This window comes from Brachyhypopomus gauderio, chromosome 4 (assembly GCF_052324685.1).
Source record: "Brachyhypopomus gauderio isolate BG-103 chromosome 4, BGAUD_0.2, whole genome shotgun sequence".
Classification (NCBI taxonomy): domain Eukaryota; kingdom Metazoa; phylum Chordata; class Actinopteri; order Gymnotiformes; family Hypopomidae; genus Brachyhypopomus; species Brachyhypopomus gauderio.
Window position 1 is genome coordinate 1,433,547 of NC_135214.1, and position 27,431 is coordinate 1,460,977.

General features: G+C 44.2%; 1 protein-coding gene across 1 annotated transcript; it reads left to right on the forward strand.

The window, feature by feature from the left end:
- Nucleotides 1–419: 419 nt before the first annotated feature.
- On the forward strand, nt 420–27,431 carry mao (monoamine oxidase). The gene is made up of 15 exons (XM_077001365.1): nt 420–576; nt 13,724–13,818; nt 15,516–15,653; nt 19,759–19,863; nt 20,037–20,128; nt 20,215–20,356; nt 22,602–22,751; nt 23,212–23,371; nt 23,630–23,726; nt 23,824–23,877; nt 23,964–24,021; nt 24,227–24,324; nt 24,430–24,541; nt 24,666–24,728; nt 24,832–27,431. Exons 1-15 carry the CDS (start codon nt 528–530, stop codon nt 24,985–24,987), a joined length of 1,569 nt encoding a protein of 522 aa, XP_076857480.1. The 5' UTR covers nt 420–527; the 3' UTR covers nt 24,988–27,431.

The window sequence follows — 27,431 nt, forward strand, 5'->3', positions numbered from 1 at the left end:
GATATTTATGATATTTACGACCAACCTGTAGAACATTACATTAGAGTTTGTGGAATTCAATAGTTTAGCCACAGGAGCAATATTAATTAGCTGTATTATGATTGGATGATTAAACCAATCATGTTTAAATAAATAGCACACCTAAATGGGATTATCACTGCTGAATAATCACTGCAGGTAGACTTGCTATTTAGCGTTGTATCCTTCTGAAATAAATCTTAGTAGTCCCAAATACAGATAAAACAGTAGGCTACAATCCACTTTTACAACATCACCACAACTGTTTCGGTTGTCTACTCTGTGTGTGTGTGTGTGTGGTTTTTTTGTTTGTTAAATTTTAACTTATATATTTATGCATCGTTTTTTTACGCAAAGGTGGGCAGGGTGCGGGGTCCTTTATTGTCAGCGGCAATAAAAGCTCAGAGGCGGGGCTCGCGCGGCCTGTCTCGCTCTAAAACACAGTCGCGTGCTGCACTCCTGTGATCGCGCGCGCTCCAAGCGGAGAAGCGGGACGATAAAGACGGACCATGGCAGCCAACACGTACGACGTGATCGTGATCGGGGGCGGCATTTCAGGTCGGTCTAATAAATGTGTGGCCAGTGCTTAAACGCGATCTCCGCGGTCTGATGGTCATCTTTAAGCGAAGTTGCAACTCCCGAGAACTGTTATGAGAAATAAGGTGATGAGTTATGATGACCATGATAAGTGCGCCGGCTGCTTATTCCTACTGTACGAGCACCAGCCGTAGTTTATTACGCTGCATTTCTAGCGCGTGTTAATGCGAGCGTGAATTATGAGCGATCGTGTGTACAACGTTCACTTAAAGAATAACTTCTTTAATTGCTTTCCAGTGCAAACTTGAGTTTATTTAGGCTCGTTTATCACCTGAGCTCGCTTCCTCTTCCGTGCGATGAGCACACACACACACACACACACACACACACACACACTTGGCGTGCATGTTGCTCCAGTGTAACACAGGTGCTGCGTCAGTGCAGCCCCTAAAACACTCCACGCAACTCGGACAAATTTCATCTGTTTATGCGTAAAATTAATGCAGTGACCACCAGCAGTTACACCAGTTTTGCAATCGCGATTTTGATATTTGCGCAGACGATTCATGAGACTGTCACACAGCGATGTCTGCGGAATTTGCGCGACTTGTGTTCATTCTGTGCGTTTGCTCGGCAGCATTTTAATACCAGTTCAACGGGACTGGCCAAACGAACATCACCCTGTTAACTGTTTCGGCTGTTCATGGGTCCATTTAATTGTCAGTTCTTGTATGAACTGCATGAAGAAATAATAGACACGTGCGCACAGGAAATTCGTCTTAATTGATGTAAGCTTGAACGTGGACGTTCCTGGCTGTTTAGAATGACTCCATCTCTGATGAAGCTACTGACAAAATATATGCATAACGTTGCGTCAGGAGACCAGTTTTAAGATTATGTGAGATTGTCATTGCCAACATGTATTAATGCATATTTGAGCATGTTTGTGTGGCTTTTCAACCTACCAAGCGGCATGTGCAGTTTGGGGCAATCTTCAGATCCTCGTGTACACCACCATGTGAGGCTTTTTTTTGCAGGAGAGACATTTTCTCCTTGGCTACACTTGCCCAAACGTTGTTTTCTACATACTTTGTTACTTTTTTTTGTTGTGACTTATAGTATTATGGGGGACATGGTCTCGTAGCTGTTGTGATTTCCATTCCTGCCAATGACAAGTTCCCACAGTGTATATTGAAGTCTGCTTAGAAATAAAAGTTTAAAAATTAGAGTTCAGTACTTCAACATTGTGGAAAGTAGATTTCTTCTGAAATGATGCACCTCCCCACCAAGAGTATCTAATGAACATTCAGCTTGGGCAACACGCCACGGATATTCTGATAATTAACATCTTTGTTCCTTCACATCTTGGGTGAGGTTTATTGGCATAATGTACTCTCGTATAACAGCAGTGCCTGGGTCTGTACTTTGAGCCACAGTAAGAAACAGTTGAACTCTGTTAATTATTATTTCTGAACAGAGAATGACCTGTCAGGTCTACATGGGAGGCTCGAAGTGTTCTTCTGTGTTTAGGTGTGCAGGCCTGTCCATGCCATTACCGGCTGCACTAGTGTCATTCGTGTTCTCCGTTGACTTGTGAAGCGAGATGTTTGTTAAACATGATCACTGAAGTGGTGTCATCTTAAAGCAATTAAAAACTACACATTGCAAAACAAAATGGTTGTAGAAATGCAGAACACCGTTTCTTCACAGCTTGCGTCTCCGTTATGAATCCAACCTTTAGGTATTTACCAACTGTTTGCACAACCGTTTTTCACTGAATGACTATTCTTAGAAAAGCAGAGCTGCCCTTCCTAATCAAAGCTGCTGAATAAAGACTGAACAGAAGTAATGTTTTGTTTTAGTGATCCTTTACTAATGGCCCCCGGAGCTCCTTGGAAATCCAATTATAGGCAGAGCCACTGGTTGTTTTTCTGTGGCAGATGCGGTAAACAGCTATGACAGTTCACTTCTACGCGCCCCTGTATTTCACATACAACAAGCAGTGATGATGAATAATACTCAGCTTGATCAAAGTAGCTGTGCCTCACACCACGGGGGATCTGCTATACAGAGAAGGACACAAAGTCGAGTGAGAGTCCCTCAGTTCAGATGCTACTAAGCCACCCCTCACTTCCCAATTCATCTCCCTCTCTCCTGGACCCCAGTGCCAAAAAGCACCAGCGGTGTGGTGGTGAGGCGGGGGAGGGCGGCAGCCGCCATGTTTAGAGTTTCTGCACGTATCACGTGCTTGTGAGCGTGGCCTTAGGACACGTGAGCACGTCACCACACGCCACTGCAGCTGTCAGTGGTTCATGATGTTTACACAGTTTCTGAAGTCACGTTTCCTAAGGCAAACCAGAACAGCGATAAGCATGTCTGACAACCTTTTCCTGGGTATTTAAAATCATATTATTCTCCCTTTACATGAAAAGTGGAACTCTAGAGATCGGATGATTAACTGAGCACAAAGGCTAGCTTTTCTGGGCAGAAGTCACTCTTAATCACGGTCACATTCACAGCATGCTGTCACAGATGTGATTAATATTAGTGAATTTACTGTGCAGGACGTTCAAGCTGCAGCTGTGTTTCTCAAGGAAGATACATTTAGAAATGGTCAATGTTAGTGCTTGTGATGAGCTGTGAAAGTTTTCCTAGACACTTGATTCATATTGGATTAACTAAAACTGCCAAATTAATTCTTGCGAGAATTTAAAAGTTTAAATTGTGTCAAATTAGATGTAGCCAACAAATGCCAATATGTATTTTAGAAGATGCAGTTTTTGCTTCAAGGTAATGAAAGTTCTTCTGAGCATGACCCTACAGAACTCCATCAAAGAGCACCCAATACTGTATGCTATGCAGCTAGAGCCATTACCAGTAGGGACACAATTCTGGAAACGTGTTGGATAAATTATTTATTGTGCATGTTAAATAGGTCAATGATTCCACAGTGCCATGTCTCAATATTAATAATGCTACCACCACTGTAACGTTAAATGACGACACCATCACCTCTGTAGCACAAGCCCAAAATGCTTTCGCTTCCATAAGTCTACAGTCATGGCCAAAAGTTTTGAGAATGACACAAATATTATATTTTCACATGATCTGCTGCCCTCTGGTTTTTATGTGTGTTTGTCAGATGTTTTAAATCACATACAGAAATATAATTGCAATCATATTATGAGTAACAAAAGCTTTTATTGACAGTTAGAATGAGTTAATGCAGCAAGTCAATATTTGCAGTGTTGACTCTTCTTCTTCAGGACCTCTGCAATTCTCCATGGCATGCTCTCAATCAACTTCTGGACCAAATCCTGACTGATAGCAGTCCATTCTTGCACAATCAATGCTTGCATTTTGTCAGAATGTGTAGGTTTTTGTTTGTCCACCCGTCTCTTGATGATTGACCACAAGTTCTCAATGGGATTAAGATCTGGGGAGTTTCCAGGCCATGGACCCAAAATCTCTGTTTTGTTCCCTGAGCCATTTAGTTATCCCCTTTGCTTTATGGCAAGGTGCTCCATCATGCTGGAGAAGGCATTGTTGATCACCAAACTGCTCTTGGATGGTTGGGAGAAGTTGCTCTCGGAGGACATTCTGGTACCATTCTTTATTCATGGCTGTGTTTTTAGGCAAGACTGTGAGAGAGCCGATTCCCCTGGCTGAGAAGCAACCCCACACATGAATGGTTTCAGGATGCTTTACAGTTGGCATGAGACAAGACTGGTAGCGCTCACCTCGTCTTCTCCGAACAAGCTGTTTTCCAGATGTCCCAAACAATCGGAAAGGGGATTAATCAGAGAAAATGACTTTACCCCAGTCCTCAGCAGTCCACTCCCTGTACCTTTTACAGAATATCAGTCTGTCCCTGATGTTTTTTTCTGGAGAGAAGTGGCTTCTTTGCTGCCCTCCTTGAGACCAGGACTTGCTCCAAGAGTCTCCACCTCACAGTGCGTGCAGATGCACTCACCTGCCTGCTGCCATTCCTGAGCAAGCTCTGCACTGCTGGTAGCCAGATCCCGCAGCTGAAACATTTTTAAGAGACGGTCCTGGCGCTTGCTGGTCTTTCTTGGGTGCCCTGGAGCTTTTTTGGCAACAATGGAACCTCTCTCCTTGAAGTTCTTGATGATGCGATAGATTGTTGACTGAGGTGCAATCTTTCTAGCTGCGATACTCTTCCCTGTTAGGCCATTTTTGTACAGTGCAATGATGACTGCACATGTTTCTTTAAAGATAACCATGGTTACCAGAAGAGAAACAATGATGCCAAGCACCAGCCTCCTTTTAAAGTGTCCAGTGGTGTCATTCTTACTTAATCATGACAGATTGATCTCCAGGCCTGTCCTCATCAACACCCACACCTGTGTTAATGGAGCAATCACTGAAACGATGTTAGCTGGTCCTTTTAAGGCAGGGCTGCAGTGAAGTTGAAATGTGTTTTGGGGGATAAAGTTCATTTTCTAGGCAAATATTGACTTTGCAATTAATTGCTGTTAAGCTGATCACTCTTTATAACATTCTGGAGTATATGCAAATTTCCATTATGAAAACAGAAGCAGTAGACTTTATAAAAATTAATAATTAAATATTTGTATCATTCTCAACTTTTGGCCATGACTGTAGCCTAAACGTTTGTCACCTCATGTTGTACGGTATCTCTAGGAACCACAAAGCCGGTCTCTCTCTCATCTGCATGTGCTTCGGAGCACTGGTTCATATCTCCCAGAGTCTAGCTCTCTTCCTTTATGTAGCTGAATGACCCCCCCCAATGCTCCCAGGTGCTACTGCACTGGGTACAGACCACAGGTATTTCGGGTATTATTTATTTTGGACAGCAGCCAGGAAAAACAACAAGCACCAACAGACGGACATGCAAGTAGCCAAGCGTGAGTGAGTGAGCGCTGTGTGTCTGCCACCCTGTCATGCTTATCTTATTCAGAGTGAGGCTTTACCCAGACTGCCCTGCTGCAGTGGCCCTCCTACACTTACAGAGTTTAGAAACTCTGGCAAAACCCCTTTGGCACTGTGCAGTATTGTGCGAGGTTATTTAAGACAGACGGTTATGCCAAAAAAAACAGATGCATTGTTGTACATACCTCAGTTTTATTTATTCATTTATTTGGTTGACACTATGTTCGGTGCTCATTACAGTGGGCAAACTATGGCAACAGGCATCAGTCATACAAATATACTGTAAAATGTTGTAATTGACAGGGCACGGAAGGTTTGTCTTGTGTTTTTTTTTTTTAAAGGTAGATCTCCAGCAGATCTCTACTTTTCCATGTTAGCATCAAGAAGTTGGCCCAACTGCAGTGTGCATGTTTGCCGTTAAAGGAGGCAGCTGTGTCTTTCTCAGGAAGCCCGTGTGTCACACCTTGATTGATATTGTTTGGATTGTGTGCAAAGAGTAGGAATGGAGAATGAAGCGTGCTAACCGTGTTCCCTTCAACATCGTCTGTGCCGACATTTTATGAGGACAAGCGTGGGAATGAAGGGGAATACTGAGTATATCGTAAAATGAAGCAAACCCACTACTGCCTTTGAATGGCTTTCTCGTGTTCCCTCATCTGGCCTCCCTCATCTGTATAAACAGCATTCTTTAGTCTGTTTTATGCTCTTGAGTGGAATAGTGAAAAACCAGATCATTTGTTTTCATTTTGCAGCTTCAGACTCTACTGTTTCTCTCACATGGGACACTGCTCTACGTGGTGTTGGGCGGCCACTGTAATATCCCTTAAAATATCCCTTAAAATTGATCATAGATCAATTTGATCTATGATCTTGATCAATGGAAAGTAATTGCCAGTTCACTCTAGAAGCAAATAAATGTGCATCCGTGAGGTGTTAAGCAGAGCACCTGGAGCTGAAAACCCCGACTATCTCACCTAAAACCGAATATCTGGCAACTCTACCAATGTTCTTTCACTGATTTGCCCTTCTGCCTGTAATTGTTTTTTCAAATGCCAATAACTCTGTGTTTTCTAAAAGAGCAATCGATGTCCCCAGACTGATGGACGTGACACACGGTGAGCGCCTCCTTCCACTCCAAGACGTTGTCCTCGCTGATCGATAGTCTGAGCAGAGCAGCTGGGGGGAGAGAGCCTTGTGTCTTCTGTGGTTATTGGGTTGTTTCTTTTGTTTGTGGTAGATGTTACAGAGACACGTATCCTGTGATTTACCGATCAGTAACAGGAGTGTGAACTGAGAGGACGAGAGACCATCACTGATGACCATGTTACTCCTGCTACACACTCGAATTTAGTGTTTTATCTTAATTTATGTTAAATTAGTAAAAAATAATCACAATGTGCAATCATGTTATAGGGCAGTTTCTTAAAGCAGCTTTTGTAACTTGCACTGATTGAGTTTGTGCTGCAAAGGAAATATAAATAACATTTGAGAATTTTATTTGAGACAAAGAGGCAGAATTTCAGTTCATCGTAAAGATAAAGGTCTCTAAGTATTGAATGAGTGCAAAGAGAACCAGAAGATGTTGGGCAGATGTCCTATTTGGGAATCCTTAATGTGGAATCACTGTCATACACAAGCTGGATGAAGCCAAAGACTATCAAAGATTTGAGGCATGGTTCTTGGCAAAAAAAGCATCAATAGCATTCAATCCATGGTCCTTGATGCCTGCGTTAAAGCCCCCTGGAGAAACGATGTTGAGCGAGGCAGAATGCCCAAAGGCAAATATGTCTGCCATCGATGTGAAGACCAGAGACGCAGGACCCTGGTAAAGCCGGAGAGTTCAGCTTTGATGAAGCCTAGTCAAATATTACAACAATGTGTCTTCTGTAGAGAAAACTCCATATGCAAATGTGAAGTGCTCTTGGGAAGGTCTGTGGAAGAGAGTGTTCGTTCGGGACAACAGGCCGTGTTTAGCATACTTGGAAAAAGCAAATGAATGAAGTGCAAATGTCCCCAGTGAGGAGTTTTGGAGTGGGACTCCTAACCAGTCATGATTACTCCAGAGTATTTGTACCAAAGCATTTTACACGAGCATTTTACTGGAGCATTTTACACTAGAGGTGACTATGAGCCATATGCTCTCGGCAGGAGCGTTGTTTCAAGTCAGTCGCAGCAAGTGAATTCAAAGGACATATCTGGTTTGTGTCATTGCCTGTCCATCAGAGAGCTTCCACGTGTAACATCAGCCACAGCCATTCATCAAAACCAAATCAGAAGAAGAAAAAAGTATATCTCAGGAAGATGTCCAGTTCTTAGATTTTTTTACAGGGCAGAATCCTACAAAATAAGACTGGTCACCTTGAAATGCCTCTCCTCTTCCTCTTTCGGACAACAGATGGCTTTGGTCAGGTGTAAACACCTTAAACAGGGGCTGGACACCGAACCAAAAATCAAGAATGGTTACTTAAGATTCATGGAAGGTGTCTTCAAAGATGGCAATATGGAAAAGGCTGATAAGAGACCAGCATCTGGTAATGTGTGGCAAATTCAACCACAGTAAAAAGGCTAATAGTGTAGTGTAGTATTTGACTTTGGCCACAAAGTGAGAAAGTACAGCCTTAAATTACCATTTCCTAGCAGACCCTGACCTCCATGGTTAGTTAACTGGAGTGCTTTGTCGTTTCATTAAACACCCAGTTACAGTGATGTGGAAAAATGTTTTATAGATTCAAAGGTTTCAAAGGAGAGACATATTGAGGCCAGAGATGTTTTTATGAAAGTCCACCTATTCCTGGCTTCACACAAATATGGCAGGAGGTTTCTTTCAGTGTGAGAAAATACACTCTCTGGTGACTTTGGAAGAATTTGTGTGAACATTTTTATTCCAATTGTGGAATGTGTTGACACAGCGATCAGATTAGCAAAAGAGGCCCAAGCGTTATGTACAAAAGGAAAGCTGTGTTAGTACCTCGTCTGTTGGAGACGAATTTGTGCAGAGTATATCGGTGCATCGGGTCATGCTGTTTAGGTGAAGGATGTGGGCCTATGTTGTGATGACTTCCCAGTACAGAGTGTGTTAGGTGTGAGGTGAAATAATAAGATACCATCTCCTTCCGCAACTTGCTTGATCAGAAACCAGATACGTAACATGGAATTCTTTCTGCAATGGCTTCACTGTATACTCTGCTTTGCTTGCTGTGAGCAATATCTTTAGGGCAGGACAGGCGGATGGGTTTTTCTCTTGATGGATTGGTAGTGGTTTGCTGTATTAATAATGAAGCTTGATAATTACATGTTTTGTGGCCAGTCTTGTTCAGAGAAATCGAGAAATCGCCAAACCAGCACAGTGGCATTATGTTGACACGGATGATAACCAGATTACGCCTCCAGAGGTCTCAAGGTTTCAGAGCTGATTATCTCAAATTGGATTACTGGACCCAAGTTCCTGTGGGAGAGAAAAATTATAACAAATCAACAGGAAAGCTCAGAGCTGCTGGTAGAGGATCCTGAGGTTAAGGTAACACCAAGAAATGAAAACCGAAGTCGATAGGCACACGATGTTGATTGAATGATTTTCAAGGTTCTCGAAATGGACCGCAGCTGACAACATTTACTGTCACAGCAAGATTTCAACCCCTAGGTAAGAGGATTCAGACCAGAGATTAAACATAGAGGAGAGAAGAAACTATGCCTCATTAGACTTGTGCACTGAGATGTATTTAAGGACAATGGACCTACTTTTTTACAGAAAGCTGGAAACCTGCCTTAAAATCACAAGCTGCACCAGCTCAACTTCGTCCTCCAAAATGATCTTCTGGAGGACATGGCCGGATCACAAGATCTGATCAGGGATCCAGTTTTGTAGGAGCAAGAATTGATTATAAAGGTCTCTGAAAGAAGTGGTTAAAGAGAGAATGACTGAATCTCTAGCAAAGGAGCAGTGCGACTTCCACCTGGACGTTCTAGACTCGCGTGATCCTGGAGGAACCCGGGAGCACCACATTCGAATAATAAGGAATTGTATTAGGTTGAATTCTGGATGAGTGCTGGATGATTAGATCAAGCGTCTTTTAAATAAATTTTTCAAAGCCGTGTCCATCATGAATAATTGTCCACCGGCAGTGGACAGATAGCATCACCGACCCTAATATCACACCACTCGCTTGCAGTGAACCTCTCTGTTCTGCTGCTCCCCCTTTGTTAAGGACGACCTTAAAGTCACAATAAGATGGAGACATTTACAGTATCAATCTGAACAATTTCACAACGGAGAAAGGAATTTCTAACCAGTATTATCACCAGGCGACTACGGCATGTTCCAAGGTGATGGATCGGTGTAATAGTGTGTTAATCAGTGTGGTAATCAAATGCGCAAGTGTGTTAATCAGCTTCTCTGAGAAGCAAAATAACGAAACCTCCCAAATTGAATGATTCTACATTTGGTCATGACCACAACACGTTTTCACAGCGATTTGTGGTAATTCACGATGAGTAAAAGCATCGGTATAGTGCTGACCAGTGTAGCTACAGCCTTTCCCATCTAACAAAGATGGAGATTCTCTGCAGAACCGGGTTATGGTAAAAATGTGATTTGGTATACAAAAGGCATAAATCACCACAGAATCTGGCAGCTGAAATGAGGCTACGCCGGTCTATAAACGGAGGTGAATGTGTCCTCTGCAAAAATGCATTTCTGCATTACCAATGACCAACGCATGCTCCTCAAAGTAATAGTTAAGTATACAGTATGTGGTCCTATGGACACTGCATTGGCGACATGTTGGGATAATCTGTTTTTAGTATTATAGATGAGCCAGGCACACCTGGCAAAGTGGATTCTGTTTGTAGTTGAATATTAGATTTCATCTGGGACTTGAAAGAGAACAGTCAAAGTAATTGTACTGACATTAGACTTTAAATACCAAGAGACATTAATTTGTACTACACCTGTGTTAGTGCGTGATTGGATATTTCAAGAGGAAGCAATGCATGCAGACCCCTTTCACGTAGTTATATAAAGATAATGGCAGTTGCTTGTTTTATTAGCATGTGGTAACATGGGTCTAGGTACACAGCACTGTGTGTTCCGCGTTACTTCTTGTAGGAACTGAAAACGGACAACTAGAAGGAAATGTTATTCTTTTTTTGAGAATATGAGAAGACCATTTTCATTTTTTGAAACGCCCACTTCACTATATCTTGATGCAGTTAGGCAACATGGTAACGTGGTTTTTGCTACCAGTGTGGTCGTCTGCACAGCTCTGACATCTGTATGCCCATCTGGGTCTAATTTGCTTATGTCGGCCATGTAACCTCAGTAGACCTCTGTAGTCCTTGCCCTGCGTCACATTTCGAGCTACAAGGAGGCGCCGTGTGGGTCTGGAATAACAAAATATTCAGAGCCATTCTTTTCTAATGAGGTAAATGCAGCCGGGAAAAGCAACCATTAACTTAGCATACAGTTGTGGACACTGGACCTGAAGTCTGCATATGTTTAGTTATTTCAAGTCTAACTAACACGACCTTTTGTTTTCTCTGAATGTTGGGAGGTCATATAATTCTCATTCTCTCATTCGTCATCGCCAAGCAGCCGCATCTTAACGTGTGCAGTTGCCACAGAAACTACTGCTTGAGAGAGCGAGAGGGAGGGAGGTAGGAAAGGAGAGAGGGAGGGGAGGAGGGAGGGAAGGGGAGAGAGAGAGAGAGAGAGAGATGCATGCTGTTGGAGCAGTTCTTTGATCACGAAGAACACTCTTCAGAGGAGCTCTAACCTTTTCCCGGGTATAACGCCAGTCCCACTGCATCAGTTCCCCATAGTGAAGGTTATTGCAGTGTAAGCGTTGAAGCTGCGTTGTCTGTCTGTACTGTAGCCTTTTCAGTGGCTGGCCAGTACAACCAGTGCAAACCCAGTTAGTGGGTGAATGCAGTGGGTTCCTAAGTGCATATAAATTCACCAATGTAAAGATCAATGTACATACCACCTGCCTGTCCTGAAAGTAAATTACATTGAAAGTCCAGTCTCTGTGTCCCAGTGGAGGACGCGTTCCTGGGTTCCTGGGTTAACTCTGGATGTTATCCAGGTTTATGTGTCCTCTCGGGTCATTCTTCTCTCATCATCGTCACCTTTGGCGATGTGCAGTAGAGCTAAGCAACCAGATATTCAGAATAATAACAATAGGCACATATGTGATGTATTCTGTATTATAATCAGTTTAAACTTCTATCACTGTGGGCAAAAATATCAGTTTAAGGCACCTGGATTGAGTTGAGTAAACAACTCAATCAACCTTTAACAGCGCAGTTTCAGGATTTCAAAATGCACGTCAGATCTGTTAATAGCCTGAACCAAGACATTCATGGCCATGCTTACTGGAAAAAGAATTTGGCATACTTTAACAAACAGAGTGAATGCCAGAGAAGCAGTGATCCGATAGCTACTTAGTTGTGTTAGCGCCACAGTTTACAATTTTCTGAAGAGAAATGTAACACATCCTCGTACAAAAGACCAAAACCTAGACCACCTTTGAGAGCATGTTGAGACACTGGTCGTCGCATGATCTTTGCATTTGACTCTGTAGCAGTAAGTCTAATGCAAAGCTATGAACGAGGACAGGATGTGACACTGCGAGCCCGTTGGACCAGGAAGGAGGGGTCGTCTGGAGCTGTACGTCCAGTGACATTCTCAACATTCCTGTTTCATAGCCTCACCAGGCGGATATTTGCAGATAATTTCAGACCATGCAGCACACATTCTGTGTGATCCTCACCAATCAGTTTGGAGTTAAATAAGTGGCAGTCACGAGAGTGTGCGTGTGATATGGTTCCGGCCCCCAGCTGATCCGAGTATTGGAGGCCTGGTTTGTCTAGGGGTCCAGGCACTTTAGTTGTTGACTTTATTCGCTGCTCCTCCTCACCTTCCTGGGTCACGGCCGGGACACTGACATCACGCCTGCTTGTTCTCTGGTCACGTAGCTCTCGTCTCTGTGTCCTCGTCTGCCTAGTTAGTTAGCCACAAAAGAGGAATACAGTTATCTGCAGTGATTTTGCACTTTGTAATTAACTGTATCTCAGTTGTCTTAATGGCTGATAGAGAGAACACTGACAGAAGTGCGCTAGTGAGTGTGAGAGATGTTCTATTAAGTCTTTTTTTCTTTTTTCTATGGTTTAAAAAAGCAATAGCTCCCTTGAATGGTTAAAAACTTGTAATCTTAAAACCACCTAATATTAAATGAGGTTTATTGCTGGACATTTGGAGTCCAAATGACATCTTTAGTAAGTCCTAGCAGAACTCCTAGCTGGACTCCCGAAAATACAAGACAGCTCCTTAGTCATCTTTGCCTTCTATATTAGAAGCCTGGGCACGTAAGTCAGCGTGGCCCTGTTCCTCATGCGTACTGCAATACTGCAGTTTCTCACTGGAGCAGGGATTTCACTTCCTCTGCAGGAAGCGAAAAGCAGTGTTCAGAGAGAGGGGGAGGGGGGAGAGAGAGAACGAGAGAGAAAGAGGGAGAGAGAGAGGAAATGCGTGTTGGCGCCTTCCGTCTTTTCGCTGCTGGGAGTCTTAACTCCTCGACATCTCACTCGCAGAACTGTTGCAGAAGAACCCATCCAGTTCTGAGGTCTAATCACTTTGGCATCAGGAAACCGATACAGTCTAACACTTAGATTATGTAGGAATCCATCTCTGAACATTTTTGGATGTACTACTAGTATGTGTGGGCAATAGAGCGATGTGTGTTTTTGTCCTTAACCTGATAAATTACTCTTCTGAGCATATCACCTCTAGAGGGTTTCATAAAACATACTGCTTCAGTCACAGGTGACCTGCAAAGACTCTGATAACAATAACCTGAGGTGTCATTAAACCTGCATAGTAACAAAGAGCTGAATAAATATAAACTCCTTGTGTCATTATCTTATTTATGTTGTTCCAGTTGTTTTTCTTCTCCATACTGTTTGAGGAGGGATTGTTCAGTTTTTTATTTGCTTTTTAAATGTTGCATTGCTATTTTGCTGTCGAATTGAGTCTGTTCCAACCACAGAAAAATGAAATATGTATCCTTGTGACACTGCAATTTTGTCACAATGCGCACGTCTCACTAATCCTGAAGTGCCATGAAGACGTCACACAATTTCCTTAAAACGTCCATAAAAACTTATTAAACTTGTATTTGCCATGTGCAGGTTACAAAGGAAACCGGTTTTGTGCTGGAATAAACGTGTAGCTCATGGTTCTGCCTCCTGTACCCCACAGGACTTTGTGCGGCCAAACTGTTGGTGGAGAGCGGCTTGAACCCCGTGGTCCTGGAGGCCAGAGACCGAGTTGGTGGAAGAACCTTCACCGTTCAGGTTAGCAGGCCGGGCGAGGAGCTGATGGCTGGATCTTCCTCCAGCAGTATACTTGGGATTAGGGTTGCAACGGTATGAGATTTTCACGGTATGATAACCGTCTCAGAAAATACCGCGGTATCACGGTTATCACGGTATCACAGTTAGTTTGTATATTATTAAAAGATACACTGACCCTTAAAGAAATTACAACAAGTTAATTTTGTTCAATTAACTATTTATTGTAGAAACCTGGAACTATTGTATACAAAATGTGTCCTTTAAAAAAATAAGCTGTACACATGTTTATATAAATACTGCAAAATTGGAGAAACCTAAATCATGGATTTCAGTACAATTATTTAAGTTTAAATTATTTAATATCTGATAAACTCAGCCTGGGTCAGTGTCTGATCAACAACTGTCGTAAACGTCCGTTGTACTGCCAAGTTGGAATATAACCAGATACTGCAGAAAGAGAGGATTTATTTCTGACATCATCACAATAGAGATTTCTATTTTAAGGCTTTCACACAGAGTCTGGTTTTAACATTTCAAAAACAGGTACGCTAGAATTTGAACGCATGTAAATTAATGGCGTCTTTCACATCCAGCGAAAGCAAGGACCATAAAAAGCTAGGTTTATACTTTCACTAGTGACCGTAGCGCGCGACTCTGCACAGTTCTTTTGTCTTACGTTAACAAATACGAGCCTCTTTTAATTCCAGGACGAAACATGAGAGAACGTGAAGACGTTAAGATTGGGCGTTTTGGAAATAAACAACCATTAAATAATGTGATGAAAAAGCGAATTATTTCGAGTATATGTATAAATATTTAACTTAATTAAGTTTAAGGTGCTGGGAAATATTGAAACGGACCTTTAAAGTGACGTACAAGTGTTTTAATTCCACCTTTTAAACGTGTATGAATCCTGCAAACATGACTTTGTTCATTGCGCTGAGGTGCAGCGCGCGCAAAGTTACAAAATTCGAGAGGTGCACGACCTCGCGAATCGACAGCGCGCGAGACCCTCGCGCACGGGCGGAGCCACCGCGATTACGTCATTTTCGCCACTGATTTTAGTTTAGCTATTTTTTTTTTTGTTAAAAAATGTGTTAAGTCTGATGCACTTTCTGCCATTCTCACTGCTGTGTGCTGAGTAGCTGAACCGGAGCGGAGTTGCGCATGCGCGGGTCAGTTTCTCCGCTGGCTTGCTTTTTACCGGTAATAAGCAAACACACACGGTATGATAACCGTGCATTTTAATACCGTGGTATACCGTGAAACCGGTTACCGCTGCAACCCTACTTGGGATATGGTGGAGATGTGTAGCTTCATCCACTGGACATCTGATGCACAACATCCCACATCTAAGATGTGCTCACTAAACCACACACCACATTTGCACAAAACTAAAACCCACTTCTGCTTTGTAATCGAATTGTAGATCTATTCTCAGATCTAATATACTCGGATCAAATGTAAATCACACTGCTATCTCAGAACTTTGCATTTATCTCTGATCTACTGACTGCTAAGTTGAAGAACATCTCTGCTAGTAAATATATTTCCCATTTATTCTGTCTGACGTATGGAATATGCTCAGGTTTTGGTTACAAACTGACTGCAGAGCCAGGGAAAAAAACCAGCTTGTAAATCATTATGATTTAGCAGCTAAATTGTCTGAATTATCCATATGCCTCCAAACTCTCCAGAACAAACAAACCAAATGGGTGGATCTGGGCGGAGCGTACATCGGACCCACTCAGAACCGGATCTTGCGCTTGGCCAAGCAGTATGGGGTTCAGACTTACAAGGTCAATGAACAGGAATCCCTGGTCCACTATGTGAAGGTAAGCAGCATCACCGGCCCGCTAGCATAACCTCAAAACCTCCACCACTGAGTCCGACGTCACCAAGGCAACGTTGCCCACGGAGCCCCTCAGCCGCCAGCCGCCTACGGGCAGGGATTTGGCACGTTTGACATTTCCAGTAGAAGACTGAGTCTTTTCTTCCAGTGGTCTCATGGCCCTGAGTGCAGGAAGCCATAACTGGGCTGGGATACAGGCCGTCACGTAAGGCCACACACCAGCCGCTACGGCTGCCCTGTGGCACGCTGGAGTCTGGAGATGCTAATCGGTGCCTGAAGGAAGCCCATAATACGGTTTCCCTTTTTCCGAGTGGACAAATAGGGAGGAAGTGGAGATGGCAACGTCCCCTCTATCTCCGTCCCCTGTCCAATTTCAGGAGACGCATCACTGCCCTTAACACAAGCATTCTGCATGTCTTTATTAGATTAGTCCATAGAATTAGCTCTGCTGTGGCTCTGGACAGATTATGGGGCTGTAAATCACACGAACGGTTAGCCTAGTGCCCTCAGCTGTTGGTTATGTTAGCATTGCATATGCACATATGGAGCGAATTTGCTCTGGATCGCTGCCCTTGTGCACCGAGGTGCGGACGGGATGCCTGCTCACAAATGTGCACGTGCTCCGAGAGGCACAGATATAGACATCACGGTGGGAAAGCAGAGAAGTCTTCAGGAGGATGTCGGGGTGGAGGGGAGGAAACCATCACGGTGCACATTATGCCGTCCCTCACGGCGCCCCCTGCTGGGTTACACTGCACACCACATGCACTGCAGTAAGTGCCCATGTTGAGCTGATACGTGTCTGCGCCTGTATGTGTGTGCATACAAAATAATGATATTAATAATGAATAAAAAGAGAATTCCTACAAAATGCACTGCTTTTTTTGCAGTTACTTTAATTATCTAATGCATCATTGACATACTACAAAACATTTGAGTTATAAATACATTACAGCGTTCCAGCCGTCCATTCATCAGAGAGGCAGAATATCTTCCTACCTCTTAAAAGCGGACAGGGCACTCTGGCCGTTTGGGTGTTCCTCCCTGATGTGACAGGAACCCTGCAGGACGTCCGCCGCTCCATCAAGTGCTTTGCCTGTGGACTCCCGCAGGCAGAATTACTGCGATAAAAACCCTGCGTAGCACAAACAACAAACAACTACATAAGGCGCGTATGTGTGGGGAGCTTTGCGTGCTTAGTCAGACCGTTCTGGATGTATTTGGAATTGGCCCAACCAAGCAAAATGGTGGCACTTTCTTGGACTCAAAGACGTGCTGTACTCCTCGTGTCCCAGAAGGAGAAGAACGCCCTGCTCCTTTTCCTGCGCTCACAGAGTGCCGTTATGTTGACGTGGCCTATTTTAGAGCGGCCGTGTTGTGCCGGGTGCAGCCAAGCATCACACACACGCAGTCGGTTCTGTTGTTTTTGTGACTGAATCAAAGATCTTTATTCTGTTGCTTGTATAACTGCCATCTCTATCCTGCTTATGACCAGTGCCTTCCTGCTTGCTGCCACATTTGCTTTGGTGTGTGTGTGTGTGTGTGTGTGTGTGTGTGTGTGTGTGTGTGTGTGTGTGTGTGTGTGTGTGTGTGTGTGTGTGTGTGTGTGTGTGTGTGTGTGTGTGTGTGTGTGTGTGTGTGTGTGTGTGTGTGTGTGTGTGTGTGTGTGTGTGTGTGTGTGTCCTTTCTTCCCATGGCTCCATCTCTTGGCAGTAGCTTCCCCGTAGGTTACCATGGCAGCACTCCCCATCAAAAGACAATCACTATCGGTCCTTTTCTCTATGTCCCCCACCCTGCCTGTCTCATTCTCTCTGTCTGGCCCTGGCGTGTTTGCTGCCGTGTTTGCTAACGGGGGTGTTTCCCTTCCCTCGGTTCATAATCAGACGTAGAAAATAAACAGGATTCATTCATTACAAACCAACAAAGAGTTTTCTCAGAGCAGTGGACTAACTCTGCAGGGTTTGCCGTGATCACTTCTCTTGATGTAGCCACTAATTGAAGGGCCTTTTGTGTATAATCTAGCTAATTGTGGACTCCCCCATAGCTTTTTATGGAAAAATAGAACGTTTGTAATGCACCTGACGCACATTAGAAACAGATCAATAGGAACGGCAGAGTCATGTCTAACCCAATAGGGCTGCATAGACAAGAAATAACATGACAATCACATTCTTCTTGCACTGCAACACTGGATTCGGTCCAGAACAGTGACAGGTTTGCCAGGGAAGAGATATTACAGAACTGTGCCAGATAGCGACTCTTCACTAATTGTGAGCTGATTGCAGCTGTTATTGCAACATTTATTTTTTGAAACGTGGCCATGAAAACATCACACACACAAGCACGCCACCCATGGCGACCTTTCCAAACCTTCCTGGGTGCGACTTCAGCACGTCGGTGGACTGCGGTACAGATTTATGGAAGGTTCTGTCCGGTGAACTAAAACCACGTGCAGAAGGCCGATCGCTCCCTGAACCCCCAGAGCTGGAGCATCTGCTCGGACTGCTGGGAAACGCAGGCCACGCCCCTCATCTGGCTGCACGTTCACCTCGTTTCCATCACCATGGGAACAGACCTGTTGCTGGACGACGGGCGAGACGCGTGCGCAGCACACCCGGCGTTCCCTGTGCACGCAGCATATGCAGGAATTAGACCTTCACGTGAGAACACGTTAATTGGGCAAACAGCATCGTGCCGTTGTATTACAGTCACCGTTACAGCATCTTAAATGAAACTGCAAAGCGGATTTTTCATCGGTGTAAATCTGTGCCACTGAAACTCGCGTGGCAAATTAAAGTAATGAGTAAGGAGTTTCACTACTGGAGATCAGACATGAGTAAGGAGTTTCACTACTGGAGATCAGACATGAGTAAGGAGTTTCACTACTGGAGATCAGACATGAGTTAATCTCACTGCATGAGGGGTTTTAAAACAATGATGGAATGGCTGCATATAATTAGTCAATTAAGATACTCAGAATAATCATAATTACATCTTTAATCACAAGAAATAATTTTAAACATTTTTGGTTACATCTAGGTGACTAATACAAGATATGCACTAGTTCTTCATCAGTAATCCTAGGTGGTGTCAGTGTAAACACCACAGCACACACTAAATTGCAGTGACTGCTCCATTTCTGACCGCTCCAACAAGCATTTTGCTTCAGTTCGCCGGTGTAATGGACGCAGAACCATTTGTGCGTAAGAGGGCCCGTGTTTAGACAGATAGGAACAGCACCCTGTTTGAATGCCATGTCTGCGTGAAGAAAGCTAGAGACATATGCTGAATGCCAAAGTCCTGGTGATGCAACTGTCGTTCATGGCGTAACGTGCACAATCGGATCAGGATGGACAGGCTGGGTTTACTCGGTGAATGAGAACTTGATTAGGGGAGCAGATTGACCTTTTCATCAGTGACGCCATTACAAGGCTACACAAATTTAGCAATTATCAGAGGCATATTAGAGACTTTCGTAGATTAGGGGGACGTTATCTTCTTTATGGTACATGTAGGTCAAATCTTTAATCTTGTAGTCAAACATTAATCACTTTTTTATAACCATGTTTGTTTAATAGTCCCTCAGGAACAGAGCAATTCAGGTATGAAGCAAGGTCTGCTCGCCTGTGTCCCAGTGTGGCATTATAGAGCAGCGGTCACCCTGACTAAGCGTTTTAGTGTCGGACACTAGAGGGCAACGCACTGTGAACAGACAGACTGTATTGTATTACTGCATTTTACTGTGACCATAGTAGTAATTCAATTGTTGTTAAAGATGCAATAATGTAATGATTTCTCGAGGAAGTGGAATTATTTGACATTAATATGATATTACTGGGCTTCCAATGTGCTTTACACAGCCCTGAAGAGAAGGAGTTCTACATGTTTCTAATCTTAAATAGTCTTAAATGTCTTTAGACACCTTTAGACAGGTGTAAGCTTTAATTGTATTTCCCATTCTGATGATATAATGGCGATTATAGAGATGTTGTCAACCAACCATGGTCACTGGTTTAATATAAACCAATGGAATATATATGCACACCGGGGTGATCAGATTCTCATGTCTGCCGTTTCTTGGTTCGTAGGGGAAATCATATCCATACAAGGGCCCTTTCCCTCCAGTGTGGAACCCTCTCGCGGTGATGGACTACAACCACCTCTGGAGGACCATAGACAGGATGGGCATGGAGGTAAGGTCTAAGGAACACACAGGAGCTGGTGTATCTGTCCAGCTGGGACTCTGACCATGACATGACTGGTTGAAACCTTGTAGGTTATCCATCCAAATCTGAATTCAAGACTCAAATAATGTTAATTATTGTTGATTAGGCTTCATGGATGTGTCGATGGTTGTGTGCTGCAGATTCCCAAAGAAGCACCTTGGAGAGCCCCACACGCAGAAGAATGGGACAAGATGACCATGCAGGACTTATTTAATAAAGTTTGCTGGACCAGGTACAGGGGAAAAAAACTCTCCAGGACGGGCGGTGCGTGTCGTGTTTAGATGTTAGATGTTTTAAAGCTGTATTGTCTCTGTGCAGCACTGCACACCGCTTTGCCAAGCTGTTCGTCAACGTGAACGTCACCTCAGAACCTCACGAGGTGTCTGCTCTCTGGTTCCTGTGGTACATCAAGCAGTGTGGGGGCATCATGAGGATCTTCTCCACCACAAATGGAGGCCAGGTACGTCTGACCAGAATACGACCAACACCAGTTCAGCACCACCTTCTAGGGTTTATATTAAGAGCAACTGATGCACTGTTGACTTCAAACCCCAAGAATCAAAGCAACCTTTTTTTTGCTGACTGAAGCAGAGAGATTTGAGGGAGGTTCACACTTTGCTCTGCTGTGCTGCAGGACGTTCAGGTGCCTCTTTGAGCGCATGAATCATTTATATATTCATCTGTTTGGAGAAGCTTAGTTGCACAAAACGCAGTCGAAGAGCCAAATGCTGACAGATGAGAGTCCCAGCATGCATCACAGTCAGGAAGAGTGTGTGTGTGTGTGTGTGTGTGTGTGTGTGTGTGTGTGTGTGTGTGTGTGTGTGTGTGTGTGTGTGTGTGTGTGTGTGTGTGTGTGTGTGTGTGTGTGTGTGTGTGTGTGTGTGTGTGTGTGTGTGTGTGTGTGTGTGTGTGTGTGTGTGAGTGAGAGACCTTTCCACCACGACTGCACTGTGTTTACAGATTAACCAGCCTCCGAGAGAGAGTGAGACAGAGTACATGAGAGGGTGAGACAGAGAGTACATGAGAGGGTGAGACAGAGAGTACATGAGAGGGTGAGACAGAGAGTACATGAGAGGGTGAGACAGAGAGTACATGAGAGGGTGAGACAGAGACACAGAGAGTACATGAGAGGGTGAGACAGAGACACAGAGTACATGAGAGGGTGAGACAGGGACACATGAGAGGGTGAGACAGAGACACAGAGAGTACCTGAGAGGGTGAGACAGAGACACAGAGAGTGCATGAGAGGGTGAGACAGAGACACAGAGAGTACATGAGAGGGTGAGACAGGGACACATGAGAGGGTGAGACAGAGACACAGAGAGTACATGAGAGGGTGAGACAGAGACACAGAGAGTACATGAGAGGGTGAGACAGAGACACAGAGAGTACATGAGAGGGTGAGACAGACACAGAGAGTACATGAGAGGGTGAGACAGAGACACAGAGAGTACATGAACAGAAAGGAAGGTGTAGCAGAAGTAGCAGCAAGGCCGGCTCCAGCGTTCATGGCCCAAAGTCCCGTAATCGGTGTCACTCTGTGCTCTGCAGCCCTAATTTAGTTAATCATAGTGCTCATGGCAGATACTGTGGAGGTGGAGAACAGCTCTGCTGTGGCCATGGTGAAACCCAGAATGCACTGCTACTATAGATCCAGAGGACGGGTAATTGGGGGACTTTTATTATGTGGTTCGGAGTGATTTCCTGCCGCATGGCCCTATATAAAAGATGAGTTTGGTTTGTGTTGTAGATGGAAGCGATTCTGTCTGTAATGGTTCGTGTGTGTGTGTGTGTGTGTGTGTGTGTGTGTGTGTGTGTGTGTGTGTGTGTGTGTGTGAGAGAGCGTGTGTAGGTGTGTGCATGCGTACTTGTGTGTTTGCTTTGTCTCTTGTTGACGTGTGTGTGATGGGCAGTGAAGGCTGTTGTCTCATAGACACACAGTAGAAGGACGAGCAGTGAACTACAGGTTTGTCCAGCAGTAGAGCCATTGAGGGATCTCACTCACTATAATGACGACCTTCTCTAACAGAATCATTAGATCATTTGCAGTCGTTGAGGAGACAATTCAGTTTATTGGCTCAGATTAAAGCCCCCGGTGAGGAGCTGTGGTTGTTGGATCTGTAAACACAGTGAACACTCTTATTCTACCAGGAAACACATGCACGATGGTGCAGCCATGGGACTTTTGACTTGGATTTTAATAGATTATTTTCACAGTACCTTTTTGTAGATGCCATTATAATGCTTAGAGGTAGTTTTTATTTTATGGGTTTTTTTTTCTTAACAGAGCACATTTAGTAGTTATTGGTTAAGAAATTGTATTAGCTGGTTGTTAATGAGTCAGAAATCTTCTGTAGCATATAGATGCATTGGAACATATAGATTTGTTTGCAGTTGAGAACATATTTCACCATCCAGTCCTTCAGCCCGTTTTGTGCAAGCTGCTCTGTTGGTTTGTTTGTATAGCAGCTTTTTGGCCTGTGGAGCCACCTGTTGGTGACTTGGAGAACTGAATGCCTGTTGGAAGGTTGGGGGTTCTGCTGATTCAGAACATGACGTTTACTGGCTAATAATGGCTTGGTTCAGGATTCCACCATTGTCCAGAGTCCACTGCTTGTTTATCTGCTTCTGTGTGTCTACAATCTTGGGTTGCTTATTTATTTGATATTTTATATTTGTTCATTCTTATTATTATTTGTGGACAGGAGCGTAAATTTGTGGGCGGTTCGAGTCAGATCAGCGAGTACATGGCCAGAGAGCTGGGAGACCGTGTGAAGCTCCAGAGTGCTGTCTACAGCATCGACCAGACCGGAGACATGGTGGTGGTCAAGACGCTCAACGACGAGACGTACAAAGTAAGAAAACCTTCAGGACAGCACGCATGTCATGAAGGGCACCCACATGCTGCATCGAACTCCGTTCAGACACAGCTTTCCAGGCTCCTGATTGGCTGTTGTTGGATTCTGCACATTGTAAGAAGACGCTGTGACTACCCGAAGATAGAATCCAAGTCCCAGAATTCTGACCTCCAGAGCATTGAAGAGCTGGTGTGTACCTTGGCGTGCGAGCTCGGAGGTTCATGAGCTCTAGACCGCTCCACACCGCCCAGCCCTGGCCGACCTTCTTCTCCTCCTGCTGAAGATGAGGAGGGGCGGGCCAGCACCCGAGGGTCCATCCTGCAGACCTTCACAGCTGAAGCGTTCAGTCGTGCTGGTCACACCGCTGTCGAGCTGCTCGTATGAGGGAGTTGAGGGTGTCTGTGTGGGTCGTGCTCGTGGTGACTCAGCCGGTACCGTGTTCCTTCTCCCGTTGCAGGCCAAGCATGTGATCCTTGCCATTCCCCCGGGCCTGAACCTGAAGATCCACTTCAAGCCCGAACTTCCCCCACTCAGAAACCAGCTCATCCACCGGGTGCCAATGGGCTCAGTCATCAAGTGCATGGTTTACTACAGGGAGAACTTCTGGAGGAAGAAGGGTATTGCAACCACTAACATCAAATAGTGTCCATTAAGATATTGATATAGGCTTTAATAGGCTTTAATTAATTATTGGTCATAGTTTTTGTTTGTTTTTTTGAGACATGGCAGACAGCTAATATAAGCCTTAATATTGAGTCCTGTTTATCCTTGTCAATTTGCTGGGTGACTGTATTAATAGCTGATGTTTTGTTGTCCATTACTGTTTTGTCTTTGCATGCATGATGTAGGTGTTTAATAGTGCCGTTTTGTTCTAGGCTACTGCGGTAGCATGGTGATCGAGGACGAAGAGTCTCCAATCGGCCTGACCCTGGACGACACCAAGCCCGATGGCTCCGTGCCTGCCATTATGGGGTAATTCAAACTTTGAACAGTAATATCACAATCATACAGCTCTTGTATACAGCTGGCCAAAAGGTGTTGAGCTGACCACCCTTTTCCCTTCTGGTAGTTTCATCCTTGCACGCAAAAGCAGAAAACTCGCTGGACTTACCAAGGAAGAAAGGTTCGTATTTTATACGAAACTGACCAGTGATTCTGTTGAGGTTTTGGTGATTTGCATCCGTGCTGACCAGCCGTTCACTGCCACAGAAAGAAGAGGATTTGTGAGATCTATGCACGTGTCCTTGGTTCAGATGAAGCTTTGAATGTGAGTTCTCACTTCTGCACCGTACATGCAAGATGAAGCCTTCTTACTTCTGAAGTCTTGAAGCCTTCAGTGGGGACAGAGACAAGTCAATTAGTTATACATCTGAATAGATATAAAACTGAATAATTTAAATGCACGAGCATATGAGGAGTGTGTGATCTTCGAAGAAGGGTCCGTGTGTGATGGAGGAGGTCTCTTCCCCCAGCCAGTGCACTATGAGGAGAAGAACTGGTGTGAGGAGGAATACTCGGGTGGCTGCTACACCGTCTACTTCCCCCCCGGCATCCTCACGCAGTTCGGCAGGTGAGTCGCCGTGCGGGACCCCCTGCCTGATGGTCCAAGCTCGCGGGACGCACCGTCCCCTGCGTGCGCCGTCCTCCACGCCTGACCTCCTCCATCTCCCTGCAGGGTGATGAGGGAGCCCGTGGGGAGGCTCTACTTCGCGGGTACCGAGACGGCCACGGAGTGGAGCGGCTACATGGAAGGAGCTGTACAGGCTGGGGAAAGGGCGGCCAGGGAGGTGAGGGGTCAACACACGCACACAGTCACACACACACACACAGTCACACACACACACACACACACACACCCTAACAGAACACGCACAACTCTTTGATTGACATTAATCAGCCTTCCTCTTCCAGATTTTGTGCGCAATGGGAAAACTCCAACCAAGTCAGATCTGGCAACCAGAACCCCAGTCAATGGTATAAAATGCACTGCCCTTATAAAAACACGCAGTATAAGCAGCATGTATATACAGTAATTGCTTTTGTCATCTCCTATAATAACTGCTCGTTTCACTTGCAGGATGTTCCTGCCTTTCCCTTTGTCACCACGTTCTGGGAGCGAAACCTGCCCTCTGTGGGAGGATTCTTCAAGTTTATGGGCGTGTCCTCTTTCTTGACGGCTGCCACGGTAGTAGGTGTCATGGCGTATAAGAAGGGACTTCTCCCAAGAAGTTAGACCTCCGTCCTCATCATGGGCTTTCCACACTAGCCTTGGCTAAGGCTCCTTTCTCTGCTCGGTCGCTTCTCCAAGGCTGTTGTACTGTCCGAGCATGAGCTTGTGTGATGTAGATGAGGATTTAAACCTAATCATTTCTTTCTCATCCGATTGTTCTAGATTGTTGCCCAGACTTGCTTTCCAGTATTCCCACATTCCTCAGAAATGTCACTACAAATGTTTTTATGGACAGCTAGCATGTGATTAGCCACGCAAATTGTCTTTTGAATTTAGGTGCTGTTCTAAGGAATCTTTTATCTGAACTAACGTTTCCAAAATATGTATAAGAAACATAAAATATGAATTTTATTTGACAGTGGCGTAAGAGAATACACTTCGCGACTATATCCTCCCTGAAATGTTAGACCACTTTTCCCATTACAGCGGTGCCAAATTTCCATACATCTCATGTCCCAAAATGCTCTGGTAAAGTTCTATGGGTGCTCAGCAGGATAACTGGGGTGTGGTGTTAGCCGTTAGCCTGCTATGCTCTGGTAAAGTTCTAAGGGTGCTCAGCAGGATAACTGGGGTGTGGTGTTATGCTCTGGTAAAGTTCTATGGGTGCTCAGCAGGATAACTGGGGTGTGGTGTTAGCCGTTAGCCTGCTATGCTCTGGTAAAGTTCTATGGGTACTCATCAGGATAACTGGGGTGTGGTGTTAGCCGTTAGCCTGCTATGCTCTGGTAAAGTTCTATGGGTGCTCAGCAGGATAACTTGGGTGTGGTGTTAGCCGTTAGCCTGCTATGCTCTGGCTAAGCACAGCCAGCTGTACGGTAGGAGATGTCTGTTCTTCTGAGGTCTGTCCTGGAGAGGAAGATCTTGAGAACCTGATTTTGATTTTTAAACAATTTATTTGATTTTTAAACAACTTTAGTCAGATCAATAGACATTATAGACATTATGTTTTAACCTGTTTGTTTTGATAGACTTAATTTTCTAAGGTGTTAATACACCCATTCACAATCGGCAAGAACTTAAATGTAGGAGTTGTTATCATAGAATCAGACTCCTAAGTGTTTATACAATCATATCATTTAAATTTTATAAATTTTATCTCACATCATCTTTTGAGAAAATTGTCTTACCTGCATCTCTATTAATAAATATTCACTAATGCATACATACATACAGCATACAGCATGGTGATTTCAGTTAGAAGCCTGAATTCATTACCGTGCTCACACGAGTATTTGCTAAAGTCAATGTAAGATGAAGGTTTGGGTCTTGGATATTTGTAATGTGTGTCTCTGATTTACTTTTAAAATATTAAAATAAAGATTTGCACCATAGCCAAAGGCAGAAAGTAGTAAAATTTATAGCATGACTGACTGTCAGAGATTCTACAGTTAGATTGTTGTGGTAGGTATTTTATTTTTAAATATATATAGCAATTTCAGTAAAAATGTAACAAAATTAAGCAAACGAAAACTCCAATTCTTACAATGACAATATTAAAAAATTTCCTATCAAAATATAAGTGGACTAAAATGACCGTGATTATATGAAACAGAAAGATTAGAAGAATCACGTGTATATGTGTAAGCCCTGTGTATGTGGAGTGTGGTGTTGTTCCAGAGATACACTGTGAGTGCTTGTCTGTGGTGCCTTAATGTACTAGTGATCCTCATTTCTCAAGTGCCTCTGTGGTTGTTCTGTCTAGCACACTGTTCCTGGGTCAGCCGCTGGCTGCTTTTCTGGGTGGACTCCTCACATTAGTTGTGTAATTTTGGGCCAAGTGGCTCCTAAAGCGGCACTCCTTTAGGTAGGATGAAGACTGACGCGACGATCACAACCACACAGCGTTCCTTTAGGTTTCACTTCAGTAACACCAAACCGCACCACATCTTCAGTGTCACACACACTGACTAGTGTTGTGTAGCTGGGGAGAGAGGCTCAGTCTCCAGGTTACTGTGTCCAACAGGTCTCGCGCATGTCACCGGGATATTTACGCGGAGCTTCACATACCTGAAGTAGTCGCTGATGATCCAGACAGCAGATCTGAAGCGGGGTTATCAAAGTCTGGCTGTTGGCCGCACGCCTTGGAGCGAAATCTTGCCAAGGATGTGCTTTGGTGACATAAAACACCTTTTTTTAAACCTCATGGACTGTGAACCTAGTGCTAGCACATTGACTCTTGTCAGCGCCATCCTAATGTCAGGTAGTTGGTAGTCTTGCCTGGTGAGTCGTGTCTCTCTGTGCTGTACTGGTGTTACTCTCAGAAGAGTCCCTGTTCTATGTTCCCAACTCCTGCCCTGACGAGACCTATTCCCTCGGTCAAACTGTGTGTGTGTGTGTGTGTGTGTGTGTGTGTGTGTGTGCAGTGTCCAGTGTTCTGCACTTGTAACTGTGTCACTTGATTTCTTTGTATAAATACAACACGGCTGATAATAAAAATGTGAAATTTA

Coding starts and splice junctions, on each gene's coding strand:
- mao (XM_077001365.1), top strand. CDS start 528: ATGGCAGCCAACACGTACGACGTGATCGTGATCGGGGGCGGCATTTCA. Junction 13,819..15,515: donor GAAGAACCTTCACCGTTCAG/GTTAGCAGGCCG, acceptor CAAACTCTCCAG/AACAAACAAACCAAATGGGT. Junction 23,372..23,629: donor GAACTTCTGGAGGAAGAAGG/GTATTGCAACCA, acceptor GTTTTGTTCTAG/GCTACTGCGGTAGCATGGTG.